Source organism: Paroedura picta, chromosome 3 (assembly GCF_049243985.1).
Source record: "Paroedura picta isolate Pp20150507F chromosome 3, Ppicta_v3.0, whole genome shotgun sequence".
Classification (NCBI taxonomy): domain Eukaryota; kingdom Metazoa; phylum Chordata; class Lepidosauria; order Squamata; family Gekkonidae; genus Paroedura; species Paroedura picta.
In genome coordinates, this window is record NC_135371.1 from 3,084,457 (window position 1) to 3,108,039 (window position 23,583).

The 23,583-nt window shown below is 48.7% G+C and overlaps 1 protein-coding gene across 1 annotated transcript; it reads right to left on the reverse strand.

The window, feature by feature from the left end:
* Positions 1-692: 692 nt before the first annotated feature.
* LOC143834139 (uncharacterized) lies at positions 693-18,454 on the reverse strand. Its single transcript, XM_077330744.1, has 7 exons — positions 18,359-18,454; positions 17,271-17,400; positions 16,794-16,984; positions 15,768-15,897; positions 12,424-13,602; positions 3,628-5,413; positions 693-981 (listed from the first exon to the last, which is right to left on the reverse strand). Exons 1-7 carry the CDS (start codon positions 18,428-18,430, stop codon positions 708-710), a joined length of 3,762 nt encoding a protein of 1,253 aa, XP_077186859.1. The 5' UTR covers positions 18,431-18,454; the 3' UTR covers positions 693-707.
* Between the last annotated feature and the right edge of the window lie 5,129 nt (positions 18,455-23,583).

Genomic DNA, 23,583 nt, shown 5'->3' on the forward strand with positions numbered 1-23,583 from the left:
CTAAAACTATAACCCAGTCAGATTTTTACTCTCCCTCTTGGGATTCCTACCGACTTGGCTGGCAAAAATTACTGAGAGAAGCACTATGGAAGCAGCTAGGCTTTTAGAATTTGTGGGATCATTTTTCCTATTGGATCCATGGCTGGTCATACTACGAATTGCCGCTGTTGTGTACAGCTGTTCAGCTTGAGAAGAACAGAAATGAGAGGAATTCACTTGGCTTGTGGTGACAATGAGGACGTGACTTCTGAGAGTCACTTTTGACCGGAAGAGAATGGAAAGCCTCTTGCAGCACCCATAGGGAGGGTGAGATCCCTGTGACTCCTGTAATTAAGGAAGGCTGGCTTGCTTGGCTGGAAACCAGACCCTCAGATCAGGCAACGTGGCCTAGTGGCTAAAACGTTAGACGATCGAGTTTCTTTGCTTTCTACTGCAACGTGCTAGAAATAAACTCAAAAACGGCAAGCAGGCCGACACAGATGTTCCTTAAAAGCAGAAGTTTTAAAAGTCCATGTGTGTTTTAGGGAGGTCAACAGTTCAACTTCATCTTGTGTCTCAAGACAGTTTAAAAGTCAGCAAGACTGGACAGGGTGTTTCTTAAATGCTCACAGACACATTTTGTAAATTGTGCTAATCTTCTTCATTAACCCATTAACCCTTTTAGACACATGTGCAGAGTGTTGCGTCTACCTCTCAGGCCAGTAATTTTATTTATAGGAATGCGTGAAAAGGGGATGTGCACTTAGATTTGAATTATGTGAGAAGCACTTTCCACACTCCAAGCATTTATATGGTTTCTCACCTGTATGAACCTTCTGATGTGCACTTAGACTTGAATTATGTGAGAAGCACTTTCCACACTCCAAGCATTTATATGGTTTCTCACCTGTATGAACCTTCTGATGTGCACTTAGACTTGAATTATGTGAGAAGCACTTTCCACACTCCAAGTATTCATATAGCTTCTCTCCTGTATGAATCATGTCACTGAAGGGCTGTCCCCTGTATTCCAATCTGGGTGAGGCAGTGAGCAAGGGACTCATAATCCAGGATGCCAAACAGGATGCCAGGTCCTATCTTGTGCTCAACTTGAGCAGCCAAGAGGGACCGGGGTCCGATGGCCAAGTGCTCAGCCTCACCACGTTGAGCAACCTAGTCACTGAATTCTATGCTCTTTGATTCTATGAATTCTTTGATGTGCAGTTAGGCTGCTACTCTGAAGCACTTTCCACACACAAAGCATTTACATGGCTTCTCCCCTCTGTGAATCCATTTATGTGTAGTTAGGCGGGATTTCTGAAAAAAGCACTTTCCACACTCGGAGCATTTATTTAGCTTCTCCCCTGTGTGAATCTTCCGATGTGAATTTCGGCTGCCTTTCTGAAGAAAGTACTTCCCACACTTCAAGCATTTATAGGGCCTCTCCCCTGCATGAACCAGCAAGGTAGTTATTTTATCTTATAAATAGATACGATTGGTTTGAAAGGTTTCATAAGGTTTGGTTTGAAAGGTTTCATAAACTGTGCCATCACGTGCGTAATGTACATGATTTTATGTCCCTGTCATTTCATGTATGTTAGACTGATGACGAGACCCCTTAAAGTACGCATTTTGGAACATTTGTCCCGACTCAAGATGAAAATAAAGGACATCCAATACAGAGTCACTTTGCGGGGAATGGACACGATCCCGAGGATCTATTTTATTGGAATAGAAAGACCTCTCATTAGCAACAGAATACACATACATTTTTAATTTGAACCGTCTCAACAACACCTGGGACTTGTCATGTCACTTGTAAATGTTACCTTAATTTGATGAGTCAGAGTTTCACCTGTTCATTTACATTCAGGTTAAATGTGAGTCTGTAAAGAGATCTCTTGGGGTTTTCAAACCCTATGAGCTGATAGAAAACCTCCCAGTAGGTTTCAGCCAGTCAGGACAATAAATATGATAAGATTTAAACTATTCATGTCGGAGTATAAAAATTAGTTATGGTCAGTTTATAGGAATCACCTCATCTTTATATATTTTATTTTTCTCTTGTAGAAATAGTTGAAAGGATTAGAGGAACTTTATATTTGAAGCAGGTGGAAATTTCATTATTTGAAATGAGCATTAAGTATGCATCAAATACTAAGAGGTTGTAATATCGTTTTACAGATAATACCACTGAAGAAGAATGAAATTGAAAAGGGGAAATAGAAATATATAATTTATCCAGAACACGTTTTGGAGACTTTTGTTTGGTTTGAACTTTATCTTATTTGAAAGAATCTACCTATAACGGAATCTCAAGTTGTGAACATTTAAAAGAACAACAAAATATAAATTGTTCTTTATATAAATATAAAGAACAACAAAATATAAATTGACTGTGTGCAGTTCTGGAGGCCTCACTTCAAGAAGGACGTAGATAAAATTGAAGGGGTACAGAGGAGAGCGACGAAGATGATCTGGGGCCAAGGGACCAAGCCCTATGAAGATAGGTTGAGGGACTTGGGAATGTCCAGCCTGGAGAAAAGGAGGTTGAGAGGGGACATGATAGCCCTCTTTAAGTATTTGAAAGGTTGTCACTTGGAGGAGGGCAGGATGCTGTTCCCATTGGCTGCAGAGGAAAGGACACGCAGTAATGGGTTTAAACTATGAGTACAACGATATAGGCTAGATACCAGGAAAAAATTTTTTCACAGTCAGAGTAGTTCAGCAGTGGAATAGGCTGCCTAAGGAGGTGGTGAGCTCCCCCTCACTGGCAGTCTTCAAGCAAAGGCTGGATACACACTTTTCTTGGATGCTTTAGGATGCTTTGGTCTGATCCTGCATTGAGCAGGGGGTTGGACTAGATGGCCTGTGTGGCCCCTTCCAACTCTATGATCCTGTGATTCTGTGAAATAAAAACAAGGAGAATCAACAAATTGGCCGGAGTTTTTTATTTCCAAGTATTTAGAAGGCGTCTCTGCTGGGAGAATCCTTGAATTGAGAGGTGGCCATTCAGAGAAGAGCACTTTCAGCTCGCCAAAGACTGAGGCTTAGGGAGCAATTCCAAAAGGAGCACTTTCCAAAAGGAGCACAGGCCAGGGATCACCAGCCTCTTCGATCTGGCAGAGCACAATTCTCTTCAGGCAGGGTGGTCAGTCACACATCCCCTTGGATACGCTAGTCCCTGACTGCACATGGCCTTAAAGGTAAAAACCAGCCCCTCAAACTTCATCCAGAGTTGCCTCAAGGCTGGCTGGGTTGGAGCCCTTCAAGGTGTTCTCGTTAGGACTCCTGATGCTGCATTCTGGATTTTCGGTTCAAGGTTTACAGCAGGCCGACGTAGAGAGAGTTACAGAAGTCTAGCCTGGAGGTGACCACTGCATGGATCCCTGTGGCCAGGTGTTCCGGGATCAGGTATGGTGGTAGTAACCTTGTCTGGCAAGGATGGAGTAATGACAGGTGAGGTACCTTTGGGACCTGAGCTGCCAAGGGGAAGCATTAGGCTGCTACTCTGAGAGAAGCATTTTCCACAAAACATTTATATTGGTTGTCCCCTATATGAACCTTTTGATGTGCACTTAGGTCTGCATTCTGACAAAACCGTTTTCCAATGCCAAGAATTTATATGGCTTCTCCTCTCTGTGAATCTTTTGATGTAAATTTAGGCCACTCTTCCAGGTGAAGCACTTTCCACACTCCAAGCATTTAAAGGGCTTCTCCCCTGTGTGCATCTTTTGATGTGAATTTAAGCCACTCTTCCGGGTGAAGCAGTTTCCACACTCCAAGCATTTATATGGCTTCTCCCCTGTGTGAATATTTTGATGGCAAGTTAAATGGGTTTTCTGTGAGAAGCACTTTCCACAGTCCAAGCATTTATATGGCTTCTCCAATGTGTGTATGTTTTTATGTTTAGTTAAATCACTATTGCGAGAGAAGCACTTTCCACAGTCCAAGCATTTATATGGCTTCTCCCCTGTATGAAACTTTTTATGGGAAGTTAGGCCGCTATTCTGGGTGAAGCACTTTCCACACTCCAAGCATTTATATGGCTTCTCCCCTGTGTGAACCTTTTTATGTTGAGTTAAATCACTTTTCCAAGAGAAACACTTTCCACACTCCAAGCATTTATATGGCCTCTCCCTTGTATGAATCTTTCGATGGGAATATAGGCCGTTATTCTGGGTGAAGCACTTTCCACACTCCAAGCATTTATACGGCTTTTCCCCTGTGTGAATCTTTTGATGTGAATTTAGGCTGCTTTTCTGAGTAAAGCACTTTCCACACAACAAACATTTATATGGCTTCTCCTGTGAATGAACCTTTTTATGTTTAGTTAAATCACTATTCCAACAGAAGCACTTTCCACACTCCAAGCATTTATATGGCTTCTCCTCTATGTGAATCTTTTGATGTGAATTTAGGCCACTATTCCGGGTGAAGCACTTTCCACACTCCAAGCATTTATATGGCTTTTCCCCTGTGTGAATCTTTTGATGCACAGTTATGCTACTATTCCAAGAGAAGCATTTTCCACACTGCAAGCATACATATGGTTTCTCTCCTGTGTGAACTTTTTTATGTTTAGTTAAATCACTGTTCCAAGAGAAGCACTTTCCGCACTCCGAGCATTTATATGGCTTCTCCTCTCTGTGAATCTTTTGATGGGAAGTTAGACCGCTATTCTTCGTGAAGCATTTTCCACACTCCAAACATTTATATGGCTTCTCCCCAGTATGAATCTTCACATGTTGAGTTAGCCTGATTTTCTGAGTAAAACACTTTCCACACTCCAAGCATGTATATGGCTTCTCCTCTATGTGAATCTTTTGATGGGAAGTTAAGCGATGATTCCAAGAGAAGCACTTTCCACACTCCAAGCATTTATATGGTTTCTCACCTGTATGAATCTTTTGATGGGAAGTTAAGCGATGATACCAAGAGAAGCACTTTCCACACTCCAAGCATTTATATGGCTTCTCCTCTCTGTGAATCTTTTGATGGGAAGTTAGGCCGCCTTTCCGAGAGAAGCACTTTCCACATTGCAAGCAGTTATATGGCCTCTCCCCTGTATGAATCTTTTGATGCGCACTTAGGAGGCTATTATTACAAAAGCACCTTCCACAATCCAAACATTTATATGGCCGCTCCCCTGTATGAATCATCACATGTTGAGTTAGGCTGCCTTTCTGAATAAAACACATTCCGCACTCCAAGCATTTATATGGCTTCTCCCCTGTGTGAACTTTCAGATGATAACTTAAATTCGAAGCCTGAGAAAAGCACTTCCCACACTTGAAGCACCTATATGGTTTCTCCCCTGTGTGAACTTTTTGATGCACAATTAAGCAGCTTCGCCTAGTAAAGCACTTTCCACAATCGCAGCATTTATACGGCTTCTCTCCTGTATGAATTCTTTGATGCATCATTTGTGTCTCTCTCCTATGGAAGCTCTTCCCACACTGCAAGCAATTATATCTTTTCCAGCCTCTTGTAACATTCTCATCTGTTTGAACACTGAATTTGCCGCTGACCTGTTTCTGATATCCTGCCCTCTTTCTCCTCCTTGTTTTATCTTCGGCTGAGACCTCAGGCTGATTTCTGTCCTGACAAGCAGCCCACTCCTTCCTCTGCTTCTCTTTGGCTTCCCTTTTCCTCCTGCGCTGTCCAACTGATACCACTTTATCCTCAAATTTCCCTTCCACCTGCAGAGCGCTGTCTTTTTCGTCTTGTCTTTTTCTTGATTCCTTCTCCGTCACATCCGGAACTGCAAAAGAGATAGAATCAAAAGAGAATGAAAATATACTTCTTCACAAACTGAGCAGTGAATAGAAATTTCCCAATGAGACTATGGGCTTGGAGAAAACTTCAGTAATCTTCACCTCACACCCGGATATTGTGGGGAAAAAGAGGATCCGGGTAACTATTGACCTGTCAGTTTGACATCTGTAGCTGGCAAAATTTTAGAACAAATCATCAAATAGTCCTTGAGCAGCTGGAACAGAGAGCTGTGATTTCTAAAACTGGTGTTCAGTTTTGGCCACAACAGTTGGAAAGGGATATAGACAAACTAGAGGGTGACCAGAGGAGGTCAACAAAGATGGGGAGGGGTTTGGAGACCGAGACGTAGGAGGAAAGGTTGGGGAAGCTTGATCTGCTCAGAGGAGACGACTGAGAGGGGATCTGATAGCCATCTTCAAGTATTTAAAAGGCTGCCATATAGAGGATGGAGAAGATCTCTCTCTTGCCCCAGAGGGATGGACCAGAACCAATGGGATGAAATTAATCTAAAGGAAATTTCGTCTAAACCTCCGGAAGAAGTGCCTGACATTTAGAGCGGTTTCTCAGTGGAACAGGCTTCCTCGCGAGGTGGTGGGTTCTCCATATTTATAATTTTTTAAACAAAGGCTGGATAGCCATCTGACAGAGAGGGTGACTTTGTGAAGGTTCAAGGGGGTGGCAGGTGACAGTGGTTGAGCGAGAGGGTTGCGAGTGTCCTGCATAGTGCAGGGGGTTGGACTAGATGACCCAGGAGGTCCCTTCCAACTCTATCATTCTATGAAACTACGATCACTGAAAAAGGGGGAAGATCCTTACCCAGAGAGGCCACCGTCTCGAAAATCTCCTCTGTGACAGTCCAGTAGAGTTTCCTTTGGCCTGCACCCAGGAGAGCCCAGTCCTCCTCCGTGAAGGTCACGAATACCTCCTCTAAGGACGTCCGGGATCTCTGAAAGAGGGAAAGATGGCCCAGTGCATAATCCCTTCTTGCCCCTGAGCTTTCAAGGAAGAACCCAGAATCCCATTGGCCCATTAAGGAATGCAACAGGTCAAAAAGGTGAAATGGAAAATTCCATTCCTTTCCCTTTCAGCCTCCAACAGGTATAATCTGCTGAAATTCTGAAAAATTATGTACCCAGACCATTGCAAAGAACTGGGCTTCTATTCGCTGACATATATTCAATGCGTGTCTTTGAGGGGGGGAATAAACGTATGACTCATACTATACTACCTTGCATATCAAAGTCCAGAAATACCCAAAAATTGTGCTATGAGAGAAGGTTTCTTCTTCAAACATTTTTGTCTGAAGAGGCATTCTGTGGAATATTGAAGCTTGCATCCAGCTCTGTAAAGGGAGATCACTGAAATCTCTGTGGCTTTAATTCTGGTTTTAACCTCACAAAGTGAAGGCCTATTTCCCCGCAGGGGGAGAACCTCTGCTGTAGACAAAGCGACAGTAGGCGTTTCAGATACTTCCACTGTACGAGCAAAATACAGCAAACTGTGGCGGGGGGGGGTGCAGTAAGGGCAGATGATGAACAGTCTGGGATCAGACCTGGCGTCCGTCTAAAACACAAAAAGCACTCTGGGATAGAACCATAGAGTCAGACAGAGCCATACAGGCCATCTAGTCCAACCCTATCTGTCCAACCGCAGCTTAAAGACCACCAGTAAGGGAGAGTTCACCACTTCCTTGGCCTATCCATTCCTCTGCTGAACTACTCTGTCAAATTTTAAACCCATTCTTTAAACCCACTCCTGCAGGTCCTGTCGTCTGTTGCCAACAAGAAGCACTCTCTGGCCTCCACCTAGTGGTGACCACCTTTTAAATAGAAGAAGAAGAGTTGGTTCTTATATGCCGCTTTTCCCTACCCGAAGGAGACTCAAAGCGGCTTCCAATCGCCTTCCCTTTCCTCTCTCCACAACAGACACCCTGTGGGGTGGGTGAGGCTGAGAGAGCCCTGATATCACTGCCCGGTCAGAACAGTTTTATCAGTGTCGTGGTGAGCCCAAGGTCAACCAGCTGGCTGCATGTGGGGGAGCGCAGAATCAAACCTGGCATGCCAGATTAGAAGTCCGCACTCCTAACCACACCAAACTGGCTCTCAGAGAGCCATCTTCAAGAGAGCAATACTTCAAGAGAGCCATCCTGCCCCTCTCACCCTCCCCTCCTGCAGGTGGAACATTCCCAGGCCTCTCAGGAGTCCCTCATAGTGCTTGGTCCCCATGCTCAGGATCATCCTCCCTCCGGTTGGCTCTTCCTCCCAAACTCCCATTCGGAAATATTTCGTCTCCCTGCCCGCTTCTTGTCCAGGAGCTGCTGCTGAATCCTAAACTCACCCTTCCTGCCGATGTGAAAAAGCCAAGTTCTCCCTCCAGCCGGGGAAGACAAGAAAGAAGAGAGGCCCCATGGAACCGCCTGCCCCATGAATTTCCACCTCCAACTGGAGGACATTCAGCCTCCTGGAATCCCAGAGAAGGCAGGGTTGACGTCTCTGGTGCTCGCAAGTCCTTCTGGGAAATGTAGTACCCTGCAAGAGACACCCACATGGGAATAAAACAACATCAACGTGTGGGAGTGTGAAATAAGAGGTTTCTTTCAAGAGGCGAATCAGAGCTAGCTTCCTTTAGCCTTTTTACTACCCAAAGGAGTTTCAAAGAGGCTGACAAGCACCTACCCTTATTTATACCACAAGAACAAAGAGGAAACTGTGTGGAAGTGTATTTATATAGCCATAAATGCATGAGGGGCAAAGGAACCTGCCCCACTCCCTCCTCTTGTACGTTCAGCATAAAAGGGGAAAGAGCCTTCCTTACCCAGAGAGGCCAGGGCCTCATAATTCTCCTCCAACACTTCCCAGAAGACTTTTCTTTGGCCCGGATCCAGCAGAGCCCATTCCTCTCCCGTGAAGGACACGGCCACCTCCTCCAAGGACACCGGGGGTCTCTGAAAGAGGAAAACGTGGCCCCGTGGATCACCCATCCCTGTTCCTGACCATCCAAGTTAGAACGAACCAATCTACAGATGCAGGGGTAGTCAAACTGCGGCCCTCCAGATGTCCATGGACTACAATTCCCAGGAGCGAATGCTGGCAGGGGCTTCTGGGAATTGTAGTCCATGGACATCTGGAGGGCCACAGTTTGACTACCCCTGGCCTAAAGGCTCGAGGGTCACAGGAACTGTCCACGGGCGGGCAAAAGAGGGGGATGCTGGGCAAACACAGAGAAAGGACATTTAAGATGTGTAATCTGGAGACCTCTGCGCTTATCTGCCTGCCTTCTTCTTGCGACCTCAAAAGTGCCGAGGGCAAGAGACCCGTCCAGAGGGGCTTCCAGCTCAGAGACCTCCTGGAGGATGAGGCTCCTGGGAGAGAGGAACAGACCAGGCTCAATATTGCTCTTGCAGGGACAGGAGAGACCAGGCGCCTGGGGGTGGGTGGGGGCTCAGCAGCCCCTGGAGCCTGCAAAGAAGACCCCCCCCAGAAAAAAAGAGGAGACCCCCAAGGAAGGTCAGCCCAGGAGCCCGGCTGGGTCTGAAGGCCCCGCTGAGCCTTGCGGGTCAAACCAGCCCAGGCTGCCTGCAGGGAGGGAAAGGAAGGACCCCCCCCCAAGGTAGATCTTGCCCCGGGAAGCCCCCCCTCCCTTTAACTTCCCCCCTCCTCTCTTTCCTGCCCAGGACCAGATTTGGGCGATGCCAACTCACCTCCCCTGCAAAGCCTCCCTCCCGGCCGGGAGAAGGAGACGGAGGCGGGCAGGGGTCTCGGCTGGGCTCCATCTCTCCCCCCCCCCCCCAACTTCCTTCTCCGCCCGGATTTCAAACCCACCAGCCCGCCCCCTCCCAGGCCAGGGAAGCCTCGCAAGGCCTTCTGGGCAATGTAGTTCCTGCCTCGACTGAGGCCGGGCGGCTCTCCCAGGGGCGCCTGCGCTCTCCGCCTGCTGGGCTCTCGTGCCGCTCGGAGCGCTTCTCTCCCCCCCTCCCCGAAGGCGGCCCCTGCAGAAAGTCACTTCCAGCCCCCAGGATCCAGACAGGGGTAGTCAACCTGTGGTCCTCCAGATGCTCATGGACTACAGTTCCCATGAGCCCCTGCCAGTTGGCAGGGGCTCATGGGAACTGTAGTCCATGAGCATCTGGAGGACCACAGGTTGACTACCCCTGATCTAGGAGGCACCTCTTGTGCTGGGCGAATCCATTCGGAGAAAAACACTTTCAGCTCTCCAAAGATTGAGGCCGAGTTTGGGGCGATTCCAAGAGGGGCACTTTCCACACTCCAGGCATTTCTACGGCTCTTCCCCTCCTTTTATTATCACCCAGGGCGGTTTCCAGCATCCCAGTGTCACAAGAGTCCACTCAGGAACAGTAAAACAGGATCAGCATTGAAACATCATATTAAAGCCGTCAAATCAGCTGATGGACCCTGTTGGTCTACAGCGGGGGGGGGGGGTAGTCAACCTGTGGTCCTCCAGATGTCCATGGACTGCAATTCCCATGAGCCCCTGCCAGCATTTGCTCCAGATGTTCATGGACTGCAATTCCCATGAGCCCCTGCCAGTGTTTGCTGACAGGGGCTCATGGGAATTGCAGTACATGAACATCTGGAGGACCACAGGTTGACTACTCCTGGTCTACAGGACTTCGGTGAAGTCCTAATTTCAGGCTTACATTTTCAATTTCGGTTTCCTTTCTTTTTGGGGGGGGGGGTTACCCACATTAAGGGAAACCAAGGTGATGTTCTAGACCAGCCTTTCATCTACGGAGGAGCCCCTGAAATAGATTTCCAGGCATCGAGGACCCCTGAAATTGAGGTCAGCTGGCCATACCCTCCAGACGTGACATGTCACCGGAAGTGACATCACCACCCTCACCCTCCTTTGGTGTTCTCCTTCTGCCTTTGCTACTATGATGGCGGCTCTGGCTCACGTGGGCCAGAAAGAAGGGCAGGGGCTGCGAGGGCGGCCCACACCCCCCACATTCCCCGCCACAACCCATGGCACCCTGTGGTTTCCCCACCCTCCCTGTTGGGATTCTAGCCTTGCACCCTTGCCCACACTCTCCGGGGTTGGAGTGATGCATGATGGGAGTGCCCCTTAGCGCGGTTTGCTTTTGATGGTTGGTTGAGATTCAGGGAGTCTGAGAGGCTGGCCTGGGGCTCTCCCTGTTCACGTTCAGGTTCACCTGCCCAAAAAATTTAAAACCCTCACGACGTCTGTGCTGGAATATGCAAACGAAACCATGCGATAACCAGATTGCCCACTTTATATGTGAACAAGGGGAAAAGAAAGAGTATATCTGAAGATCAGATTTTTACCGCAGAGAAAAGGTTATCGTTAAAGATGGTATTAGGCTGTTCTCTAGTATGCAAATGAATATATTCAGTATTACTACAGAAGATGATGTACCGTAACATTTATAAGAAGAAAATAGCTTTTCTATACAGATTTCTCACTCCGCTGAACAAACTCTGACTGGGAGATTTGTGTGGGTTGACCCACTTCCACAAAAAGACTTCGTCATATTTTATTTCTCCCCAGCTAAGATAATGAAATCAAAATTCCACTATTACCCTCAATGTTTTACCCTCAAACGCCAAGACACCGAGCCATTAAGGTCGGAGGGCAAAGTTTGTAGACCTTCCCTGGAGCTCCCAGTTGGGAATCCTAGGAGTTCATTGGCTCCAACCAAATCCTTGGCGAAAGAGCTCCATTTTGATTATTATTTATTATATTTATATCCCCCCCCCCCGAGGCTCAGGGACAATGGGAAGTGACTGAATTCAGGTCGACCTCAACAAAAACCCTGGCGGAAGAGCTCCCTTTGGCAGGCCCTACGGAACTGTTTAAGCTCCACTAGGGCTCTGATCTCCTCCGGGAGCTCGTTCCACCAATTGGGGGCCAGGATGCAGCTGTTCTGACAGAGCAGTAATCTCAGGGCTCTCTCAGCCTCACCCACCTCACAGGGTGTCTGTTGTGGGGAGAGGAAAGGGAAGGCGAATGTAAGCCACTTTGAGACTCCTTCGGGTAGGGAAAAGCAGCATAGAAGAACCACATCATCTCCTTCTTCTAAATAAAGTGGGAGAACCGTGCCCTGCACATCTCTACAATTGTAATCTCCCAGTGCAACCCTCTGCCCGTGGCCCTTTAGAAAGAAGATCAGCCATGTGGGTCTAACCCACATATTCCAGAATGAATAAGGAGCTCACCATCTAACACACTGAATGCTGCCATGAAGTCGATGCCCTTCAGCTCCGACCCAGCTGTCTCCAGTGGTCATCTATCAGGGTGACCAAAACCCTCTCCACCCCATGCCCAAGATGGAAACCTGGCTGGAATGGGTCAAAGACCGAAGATGCCTCTGGGTATGCTTGGAGTTGGTCCGTGGCTGCCCTTTCAACTGCCTTCCCCACAAATGGAAAGAGAAACTGGATGGTAGTTGGCAGAGTCCCATGGATACGTTTTTTTTTTTCAGTAGAGGCTGGCCTACAGCTTCTTTTAGGCCCTCCAGGAATACCCCTGCAGACAGGCCTCCTATCCGTTCATCGCTCGACTACAGCAGCCCACAGGGACAGGGTTCTGCTGGCACATGCTCAGCCTCAGGATGTTTAGCAACCTAGTCACTGAATTCTATACTCTCCTTGATTCTATGAATTCTTTGATGTGCAGTTAGGCTGCTACTCTGAAAGAAGCACTTTCCACACTCAAAGCATTTATATGGCTTCTCCCCCATATGAATCTTCACATGTTGAGTTAGGTTGCTCCTGAAAGTAAAACACATTCCACACTCCAAGCATTTATATGGCCTCTCCCCTGTATGAATCTTTTGATGTGAATTTAGACTGCATTTCTGAGAAAAGCACTTTCCACACTCCAAGCATTTATATGGCCTCTCCCCCGTATGAATCTTCACATGTTGCGTTAGGTTGCTCTTGAAAGTAAAACATGTTCCACACTCCAAGCATTTATATGGCCTCTCTCCTGTATGAATCTTTTGATGTAAATTAAGATGGCTTTTTAAAGATAAGCACTTTCCACACTCCAAGCATTTAAATGGCCTCTCCCCTGTATGAATCTTTTGATGTAAATTTTGATAGCTTTTCGAAGTAAAGCACTTTCCGCACGCTAAGCATTTATATGGCCTTTCCCCAGTATGAATCTTTTTGTGCAAATTTAGGTTTCTTTTATGAGAAAAGCACTTTCCACATTCCAAGCATTTAAATGGCTTCTCCCCCGTATGAATCTTCACATGTTCAGTTAGGATGCCCTTGAAAGTAAAGCACTTTCCACACTCCAAGCACTTATATGGCTTCTCCCCTGTATGAATCTTTTGATGTGAATTTAGCCTGGCTTTCTGAGAAAAGCACTTTCCACACTCCAAGCATTTATATGGCTTCTCCCCTGTATGAACCTTTTGAAGTGAATTTAGGCTGGCTTTCTGAGAAAAGCACTTTCCACCCGCTAAGCATTTATATGGTTTCTCCCCTGAATGAATTCTTTGATGCATAATTACTGTGTCTCTCCTATGGAAGCTCTTCCCACATTGCAAACAATTATACCTTTTCCAGCATCTTGTAACATTCTCATCTGTTTGAACACTGAATTTGCCGCTGACCCGTTTCTGATATCCTGCCCTCTTTCTCCTCCCTGTTTCATCTTCGGCTGAGATCTCAGGCTGATTTCTGTCCAGACAAGCAGCCCACTCCTTCCTCTGCTTCTCTTTGGCTTCCCTCTTCCTGTTGCACGGTCCAGCTGATACCGCTTCATCCCCAGATTTCCTTTCCACCTGCAGAGCGCCGTCTTTTTCCTCCCGCCTCCTTCTTGATTCCTTCTCACTCACCGTCTCCGTGAGATCTGGAACTGCAAAAGAGATAGAAATCAAAAGAGAATGAAAAGGTACAAACACCTGTCAACAAACTGGGCAGTGAATAGAACTTTCCTAATGAGAACTTAAGAGCCTCTTGTGGCGCAGAGTGGTAAGGCAGCCGTCTGAAAGCTTTGCCCATGAGGCTGGGAGTTCAATCCCAGCAGCCGGCTCAAGGTGGACTCAGCCTTCCATCCTTCCGAGGTCGGTAAAATGAGGACCCAGCTTGCCTGGGGGGTAAACGGTAATGACTGGGGAAGGCCCTGGCAAACCACCCCGTATTGAGTCTGCCATGAAAACGCTGGAGGGCGTCACCCCAAGGGTCAGACATGACCCGGTGCTTGCACAGGGGAGACCTTTTAATGAGAACTTGGGGCTTGGAGAAAACTTCAGTAATCTTCACCTCACACCCGGATATTGTGGGGAAACAGAAACACTGGCATATAAGAACCAACTCTGCTTCTTCTTCTAAAGAACCTTGTGCCTCTGTTCAAATTCTCCACACCTGGCATCAGTGTCATTTTGCTGTTGATTGTATCTGTCCTGTTTCTTCTTCGGCCTCTCTTCTGCCTAAGGATGGTCCAGACTGCATTCCTGTTGCTCTTCAGCTCTATCCTGCCTTGCCTGCTTTGCCTATCCGCCCGCCTTCCCCCAATCTCCCGCCTCCTCCTCCCGTTCCTCCACACACGGACACGTTTTCTTCATCGTATTACCCCCAGGGAGACTTTTCAGAAAGAACTTTCTCAAACAACCGATCCAGAAACCATTGTTGGCAGTCTGCCCTGTAATTCAGACTGACAGATATACCCAAGGATAAATGTAGTTGAATATCAACCTCTTTCTTATTAAATTCTTCATGAACTATGTATGGTTATTGCTGATAGGGGAATTCAGAGTCCTTTTATACAAGGCATGTTTGGGGCTACTGCCCGTAAGAACGCCTTAATTCCTGAAGACCGGAAAGCGACCATCAGAATGCTCATGACACCTGCACAGTTTGTTGTGTGGGACAGCGAGTACCGTAATGAATGTCTTACTCGTGGGGCTGCATCTGGGGGCGCCCATACACCTGATCAGCTCTATGGATCGGGGCAATTTGTCATGCTTGACTTGCAAATTGTTCTTCCTCAAGCAACCCTGAATGTGGCTTCAGAAGCTGCACTCTGTGCTCTTCAAAAAGTTCCTGCTTCAGGGAAACCCACCTCCTCTTCCTCTGATACTCAGCAAAGAGCTCTGGAATCTTTTCTAGACTTCATCAATCGAGCTGTCATTGATTATTTGCTCCTGCTGCATCGTCAAGTTTGCCAATCTGTAGCAAATATGTGTTGTTTCAGTCTCTCAGAGATTTCAATTGTTGTACAAAAACAAATGGATAATCTTTGTACTTTGGCTGCCTCAATTCGTAAAGATGTTCTTCCCACGTGGTGGGCTTCCCTGTGGAGCTGGTTGCCTGCTGGTTTATTTGGAGCCATAGTTAAATTCGTTTGCCTTGGCTTTTTTGCCTTTCTTGGGATTTTTTTGCAGGTGTCAAAGCCTACCCAATCTGTTGACACGGACAGCCTTGCCTGTTCCATCTCACCGTATGCATGCAGCGGTCTTGTGGCAGCAGAGCAGGGGGTACAGTCACTCAGACAGGGAGGAGGACGGAGACAATGCTCCCTGAGACCCAGAATTTCACAGGCTGCCACCCCTCACAAATTAAGACAAAAGAGTGGAGTGTGGCACGAGCCTGCTGTGTACTGTTTAAACTGTTAGGTGTTAAATTGTTAGGTGTTGTCGCAAAGCAAGGAGACAAACAAAGGACAATAGTTACGCTTACATGCAAGAAGCTCATGTTCTGTGATACAGGCTCTGAAGGCCAAACAGTGATACATGTTATGTACGAACGCTGAATAAGGATGCTGAGCAGAATTTCCTTGCCTCCAGATATCTGCGTGTGTGTCTTAAATCTCTTCCCAACAGCCCTCGAGAATAACAGGTTTCTCTTTACAGCATGAAAGTATTTTATGTTTTCTTTTCTGGGGGGCCTTAAGGTCCCCCAATGTAGGAGTTCTGGGGGTTTTTTTGATGGCAAATGAATGTGCGCCCTGAAAGCAAAGAGGCTCAAAGGAAGATGCAATTGTAACTTCTATGATTACTGAAAAAGGGGAAAGATCCTTACCCAGAGAGGCCACCGTCTCGAAAATCTCCTCTGTGACAGCCCAGTAGAGTTTCCTTTGGCCTGCACCCAGGAGAGCCCAGTCCTCCTCTGTGAAGGTCACGAATACCTCCTCTAAGGACGTCCGTGATCTCTGAAAGAGGGAAAGATGGCCCAGTGCATAATCCATTCTTGCCCCTGAGCTTTCAAGGAAGAACCCAGAATCCCATTGGCCCATTAAGGAATGCAACAGGTCAAAATGGTGAAATGGAAAATTCCATTCCTTTCCCTTTCAGCCTCTGACAGGTATAATCTGCTGACATTCTGAAAAATTATGTACCCAGACCATTGCAAAGAACTGGGCTTCTATTGGGTGAGAACAATTCAATGTCGGAGAGGGGGAATAAACTTATGTCTCACATTATACTACATTCCATATCGAATGTGCTACATTCCATATCGGAAAAAAATTGTGCTAGAAGAGAAGGTTTCTTCTTCAAACATTTCTGTCTGCAGTGGCATTCTGTGGAATATTGAAGCTTGCATTCAGCTCCTTAAAGGTGAATCATTAAAATCTCTGTGTCTTTAATTCCGGTTTTAACCTCACAAAGCAAAGGCCTATTCCCCCCCAGGCGAGTGCTCCCAGGGGCTGGGTGAGTGAGAGAGGCAGGGCCTCTCTCATTAGAGGAAGGGTCCATCACCTTTCAATGTGCCACTGACCTCTTTGGGAGTCTGGGGAAGCACAAGGGGACCCATTTCAGATAAGGTTTCCCTAGGAGGGTAAATGATATTTGAGGACAATAAAAAAATCAAAAGGTTTGCTATTCAGAGAAGGAAACCAGGTTGGCCTGACAGGAGGATGGTTTTCGGAAATGCATCCATGTGGGTGGAAACACAATCATACACCCCCACCCCCGCTGCAGAGGTCTGCCCAGAAGCCTCTCCCAAGATCCTCCCTCCAGCTGGCTCTTCCTCCCAGACTCCCGTTGGAAATATGTCCTCTCCCTGCCCGCTTCTTGTCCAGGAGCTGCTGCTGAATCTTAAACTCACCTTTCCCGCCGATGTGAAAAAGCCAAGTTCTCCCTCCAGCCGGGGAAGACAAGAAAGCAGAGAGGCCCCATGGAACCGCCTGCCCCATGAATTTCCACCTCCAACTGGAGGACATTCAGCCTCCTGGAATCCCAGAGAAGGCAGGGTTGACGTCTCTGGTGCTCGCAAGTCCTTCTGGGAAATGTAGTACCCTGCAAGAGACACCCACATGGGAATAAAACAACATCAACGTGTGGGAGTGTGAAATAAGAGGTTTCTTTCAAGAGGCGAATCAGAGCTAGCTTCCTTTAGCCTTTTTACTACCCAAAGGAGTTTCAAAGAGGCTGACAAGCACCTACCCTTATTTATACCACAAGAACAAAGAGGAAACTGTGTGGAAGTGTATTTATATAGCCATAAACGCAAGAGGGGCAAAGGAACCTGCCCCACTCCCTCCTCTTGTACGTTCAGCATAAAAGGGGAAAGAGCCTTCCTTACCCAGAGAGGCCAGGGCCTCATAATTCTCCTCCAACACTTCCCAGAAGACTTTTCTTTGGCCCGGATCCAGCAGAGCCCATTCCTCTCCCGTGAAGGACACGGCCACCTCCTCCAAGGACACCGGGGGTCTCTGAAAGAGGAAAAGGTTGTATCCTGGGGCTGAGCTTGCAAGAAGGAAGGAGGAGCCATTCGCCTGCTCAACAGAAGGCAAGGTGTCCAGCCTGAGGCCAGGAAAAGGGATTGAACTTCCTTGAGCCTCTGACTCTTATAACAGATTGAACGTCTCCAAGAAACAGAAGTTTAGAGAATCGCACAAAACTGGGCTTCTCTCGGCCACTTCTGAGATACCAGGAGAGAGCAGATTGCACAAAAGGTTTCTCCAGAGGTAGTGCCTAAAGCAGGGGTAGTCAAACTGCGGCCCTCCAGATGTCCATGGACTACAATTCCCAGGAGCGAATGCTGGCAGGGGCTTCTGGGAATTGTAGTCCATGGACATCTGGAGGGCCGCAGTTTGACTACCCCTAGCCTAAAGGCTCGAGAGTCACAGGGACTGTCCACGGGCGGGCAAAAGAGGGGGATGCTGGGCAAACACAGAGAAAGGACATTTATGATGTGTAATCTGGAGACCTCTGCGCTGATCTGGTGGTGTTCTGATTGTGATCTCAAAAGAGCGAGCAGAGGGCAAGAGACCCCATTCCCTGGCTGCCTGCTCTTCCCCCCTTCCCCCGGCCCCCGGCAGCAGGAGAAAACTTCAGAGGGGCTTGTGGGCCAGAGACCTCCTGGAGGACGAGGCTCCTGGGGGAGAAAAACTGCCCAGACTGAAAAGACTCTTCCAAGGGTAGGAGAGACCAGGCGCCTCTCTGGGGGCTCACCAGCCTCTGGAGCCTGCAAAGAAGACCTCCCCCCTCCAGAAAAAAAGAGGAGACCCCCAAGGAAGGTCAGCCCAGGAGCCCGGCTGGGTCTGAAGGCTCCTCTGAGCCTTGTGGGTCAAACCAGCCCAGGCTGCCTGCAGGGAGGGAAAGGAAGGACCCCCCTCCCCCAAGACAGATCTTGCACGGGGAAGCCAGATTTGGGCGATGCCAACTCACCTCCCCTGCAAAACCTCCCTCCCGGCCGGGAGAAGGAGACGGAGGCGGGCAGGGGTCTCGCCTGGGCTCCATCTTCCCCCCCCCCCACTTCCTTCTCCGCCCGGATTTCAAACCCCCCAGCCCGCCCCCTCCCAGGCCAGGGAAGCCTCGCAAGGCCTTCTGGGCAATGTAGTTCCTGCCTCGACTGAGGCCGGGCGGGTCTCCCAGGGGCGCCTGCGCTCTCCGCCTGCCGGGCTCTCGTGCCGCTCGGAGCGCTTCTCTCCCCCCCCCTCCCCCCCTCTCCTGCCCCTTTTGGCGGTTTGCTTTTGACGGTTGGTTGAGATCCAGGGAGTCAGGTTCACCTGCCCCAAAATGTAAAGCCCTCACGACGTCTGTGCTGGAATATGCAAACGAAAGCATGCGATAACCAGATTGTCCACTTTATATGTGAACAAGGGGAAAAGAAAGGCTATATCTGAAGATCAGATTTTTACCTCAGAGAAAAGGTTATTGTTAACGATAGCACTAGGCTTGTAGCATGGAAGTGAACATAGTCAGCATTGCTACAACAGATGATGCACATCATCATCATTTGAAATAAGAAGAAAATAGGTTTTCTATACAGTTTTCTCACTCCGCTGAACAAACTCTGACTGGGAGATTTGTGTGGGCTGACCCACTTCCACAAAACGATTTCGTCACACTTTATGTCTCCCCAGCTAAGATACTGATAGAAATCAAAATTCCACTATTACCCTCAATGTTTTACCATCAAACGCCAAGACCCTGAGCCATTAAGAAGAAGAGAAGAAGAAGAGTTGGAACCCGAAGGAGGCTCAAAGCGGCTTACATTTGCTTTCCCTTTCCTCTCCCCATAACAGACACCCTGTGGGGTGGGTGAGGCTGAGAGAGCCCTGAGATTACTGAAGAAGAAGAGTTGGTTCTTATATGCCGCTTTTCTCTACCTGAAGGAGGCTCAAAGCGGCTTACAATCGCCTTCCCTTTCCTCTCCCCACAATAGACACCCTGTGAGGGAGGGGAGGCTGAGAGAGCCCTGAGATTACTGAAGAAGAAGAGTTGGTTCTTATATGCCGCTTTTCTCTACCTGAAGGAGGCTCAAAGCGGCTTACAATCGCCTTCCCTTTCCTCTCCCCACAATAGACACCCTGTGAGGGAGGGGAGGCTGAGAGAGCCCTGAGATTACTGAAGAAGAAGAAGAGTTGGTTCTTATATGCCGCTTTTCTCTACCTGAAGGAGGCTCAAAGCGGCTTACAATCGCCTTCCCTTTCCTCTCCCCACAATAGACACCCTGTGAGGTGGGGGAGGCTGAGAGAGCCCTGAGATTACTGAAGAAGAAGAAGAGTTGGTTCTTATATGCCGCTTTTCTCTACCTGAAGGAGGCTCAAAGCGGCTTACAATCGCCTTCCCTTTCCTCTCCCCACAATAGACACCCTGTGAGGGAGGGGAGGCTGAGAGAGCCCTGAGATTACTGAAGAAGAAGAAGAGTTGGTTCTTATATGCCGCTTTTCTCTACCTGAAGGAGGCTCAAAGCGGCTTACAATCGCCTTCCCTTTCCTCTCCCCACAATAGACACCCTGTGAGGGAGGGGAGGCTGAGAGAGCCCTGATATCACTGAGCTTCCAGCTCAGAGACCTCCTGGAGGACCAGGCTCCTGGGAGAGAGAAACAGCCCGGACTGAACATTGCTCTTCCAGGTGCCTCTTGGGGGGGGGGTCAGCAGCCCCTGGAGCCTGAAAAGAAGACCCCCCCCCCAGAAAAAAAGAGGAGACCCCCAAGGAAGGTCAGCCCAGGAGCCCGGCTGGGTCTGAAGGCTCCTCTGAGCCTTGTGGGTCAAACCAGCCCAGGCTGCCTGCAGGGAGGGAAAGGAAGGACCCCCCCCCCCTAAGACAGATCTTGCCCGGGGAAGCCCCCCCCCCCTTTTACTCCCCTCCCTCCTCTCTTTCCTGGTCAGGATCAGATTTGGGCGATGCCAACTCACCTTCCCTGCAAAACCTCCCTCCCGGCGGGGAGAAGGAGAGGGAGGCGGGCAGGGGTCTCGCCTGGGCTCCATCTTCCCCCAACTTCTTTCTCCGCCCGGATTTCAAACCCACCAGCCCGCCCCCTCCCAGGCCAGGGAAGCCTCCCCGGGGCTCGCGAGGCCTTCTGGGCAATGTAGTTCCCTGCCACCACCAGCCCCAGGTGGGCAAAGGGAGGGCAGGTGTGCTGCCGCCTTGAGCGCCTCTCCGCAGGGCCTCTCCTTCCCCAGCGGCCGGGAGGAAGAGAGAGGAAGGCATGAGCCGTCTGTTCCCTTAATGTCCAGGATCCTCTGATCGGCTGGCTTGGGGACAGTCATTGGGTGGACAGGCTGCAAGCCTTCCTTGGTGGGGGAGAAAGCTGTTCTTCTCCTGGAAGGGCCCTCAGAGGGTGACCTGGAGTGTCACGGGATGGGCTCCTGTTTCCAGATTGTGCTGGTGTGGGATGAAGGTTCCCCCCCCCCAGGTGTTTCATTGTTAAGAGTTTTGCAACCCATTCCTGGTTGCAAAACTTGCAATTTGGGTGGTTGACCCGAGTCTGTCGTGTCCAGAGGAGGGCAACAATGACGGGGAGGGGGTTGGAGACCAAGACGTATAAGGAAAAGTTGAGGGAGCTTTGTCTGTTGAGCCTGGAGAGTTGGCAACTGAGAGAGGATCTGATAACCATCTTCCAAGTATTTAAAAGGCTGGCATACAGAGGATGGAGCAGAGTTGTTCTCTCTTGCCCCAGAGGGACAGACCAGATCCAATGGGATGAAATTAACTCAAAAGAAATTCCGTCTCTACATCCGGAAGAAGTTCCTGACAGTCAGAGCGGTTTCTCAGTGGAACAGGCTTCCTCGGGAGGTGGTGGGTTCTCCATCTTTGTAGATTTTTAAACACAGGCTGGAGAGCCATCTGACAGAGAGGCTGATTCTGTGAAGGTTCAAGGGGATGGCAGGTTACAGTTGGTGAGCGAAAGGGTTGTGAGTGTCCTGCATAGTGCAGGGGGTTGGACTAGATAACCCATGAGGTCCCTTCCAACTCTATAATTCTATGATGCTTATTAGCCATGGTGACTTCAGGGGACCTCCACAGACACAGTCCCTGGGACTCTGAATGGCAGAGCCTGGAGGCAACCTCAGGAGAAGGCCTCTACGCCCTGTGCTTGGCTGTCCAGTGTAGCTGGTTGGTCACAGGGTGAGACCGGATGCTGGACAACATGGACCAGCAGGCTGACCCAATAGGGTTCTTCTTATGTTCTTTGGTTCTGAGAGACCACTCAGAAGGCCCCTCTTGAGTGTAGGGTTTGAGGAGGGGAGGGAGGTCTTGCAGTTGCTTGCAAGTTGATGGCAATTTTTTCCCCCATCCACCCATCCCTCAAGAAGTTTGGATACCCATTCCTTGTCCTCTCAGCACCCTTGAAAGGTCTGCCAGGTCAAGAGACAGAGAGAATGAGTGAATTCAGGATTTAAACCCAAGATTTCCCGAGCTCTCTGCATTACACCCCAACTAATGTGCTCTCTACATTACACCCTAATAAGGAAATCATAACAGGATCACCGTTCCAATTACTGAGACCGATTTTCAAGCACTTGGGGGGGGGGCAAAAACCTGGGATAAATCGATTCATTTGGCACATTTATGCCCTTCCGAATCGGTGGCCAGAGGCTCTGCAGAAGTTCTCCCAGCTTTCTTTGTCTGTTTGGGGCAGAGCTACCCAGGTTTACGATACCCTCGGAATCTGAAGAGTCTCATGTGAAAGGGAATGCCACCATCCTGGGACCAGCTCTGTGCTTAACCTTAATTAAATGTGATTAATCTTTTGCTGTCTGCTCTATCTTGACCCATCCCTGGCACAGCAATGATCCCTAGGACGATCTGAGGAAGTTAGATCACTCACTTGATTGATCTCAAAGGGGCTCAACTAGGGATACCAGCCTCCAGGTCAGACCTGGGGATCCCCTGGAATTATAGCTCATCTCCAGGCAAAAAGGGATCAGGTTCCCAGGAGAAAAGGGCTCCTTGGAAGGGTGGACTCGAAGTCCCTCCCCTCCCCATAGCCCATCCTCCTCAGGCTGTACCCTCAACTCTACCCAGAGTTGTCAACCCTTCACTAAGCCCACAAGCTTGACTTTGTCCTCTGAGTTTTAAAAAATTGTGCAGTCAGTTCCCCAGGTTAAGAATATGTTATTATGCAATTTGTGTAAATGAATCTTGTTTCTTGTATCGTTTCTACGTTTTATGTAAACTGCCCTGAGCCTCCAGGGAGGGCGGTATATAAATATAATAAATAAATAAATAAGATTGAGAATATTTGCATAGGTCAGGGGTGCCCGAGGTGGTGCCAGTGGGCACGACAGCTGGCACCTTTCACGGTGCCCACCTTGGGATGCCAGGCCCATGCTGAACGTTGGGATCCCCCAGAATTATATCTCATCTCCTGGTGACAGGGATCAGCTCCCCTGGAGAAAAGGGCTGCTTTGGAGGGGGTACTCCATAACATTATACTCCCCTGAGGTCTCTCCCTGCCCCAAATCCCACTCACTCCTGGCTCTATCCCCAAATTCTCCATATATTTCCCAATCCAGAGCTGGCAACCCTAGGCCCACCAAATGTTCCTACTAAGTGGGTGGGGCCATGTAGGCCTCAAGCCAAGCAAGGCTTCTTAATGGCCGCTAGAGTGCTGGTTGAGCAGAAGAAGAAGAGTTGGTTCTTATATGCCGCTTTTCCCTACCCGAAGGAGGCTCAAAGCGGCTTACAGTCGCCTTCCCATTCCTCTCCCCACAACAGACACCCTGTGGGGTGGGTGAGGCTGAGAGAGCTCTGATATCACTGCCCGCTCAGAGCAGTTTTATCAGTGCCGTGGCGAGCCCAAGGTCACCCAGCTGGATGCATGTGGGGGAGCGCAGAATTGAACCTGGCATGCCAGATTAGAAGTCGGCACTCCTAACCACTACACCAAACTGGCTCTCAGGCAGATCAAAATAACCATGTTCCAGAAGCAGCTGCCACTATGGTATTGGGATCTCTCTCTCTCTCTCGTTCCCAGGATCTTTTTAAAATCACCCCTCTTCTCCCTTGCACTTCCTCTGTGTGTCTTTATGCACATGCCTCTGTTTCCCATGGCAGCCATTTTGTGCCTGGCTCTGCCTCCTGCAGCGGCCATTTTGTAGCTGCACTCACCAATTCCATTAGACCCCAGCCTAGATAAGGATGACAATTCGCTTCGTTC

Coding starts and splice junctions, on each gene's coding strand:
- LOC143834139 (XM_077330744.1), bottom strand. CDS start 18,430: ATGGAGCCCAGGCGAGACCCCTGCCCGCCTCCGTCTCCTTCTCCCGGC. Junction 5,414..12,423: donor TGGAAAGTGCTTCTTTCAGA/GTAGCAGCCTAA, acceptor TCCATAGGAGAG/AGACACAAATGATGCATCAA. Junction 982..3,627: donor GGCCTAAATTTACATCAAAA/GATTCACAGAGA, acceptor CTTCAGTGACAT/GATTCATACAGGAGAGAAGC.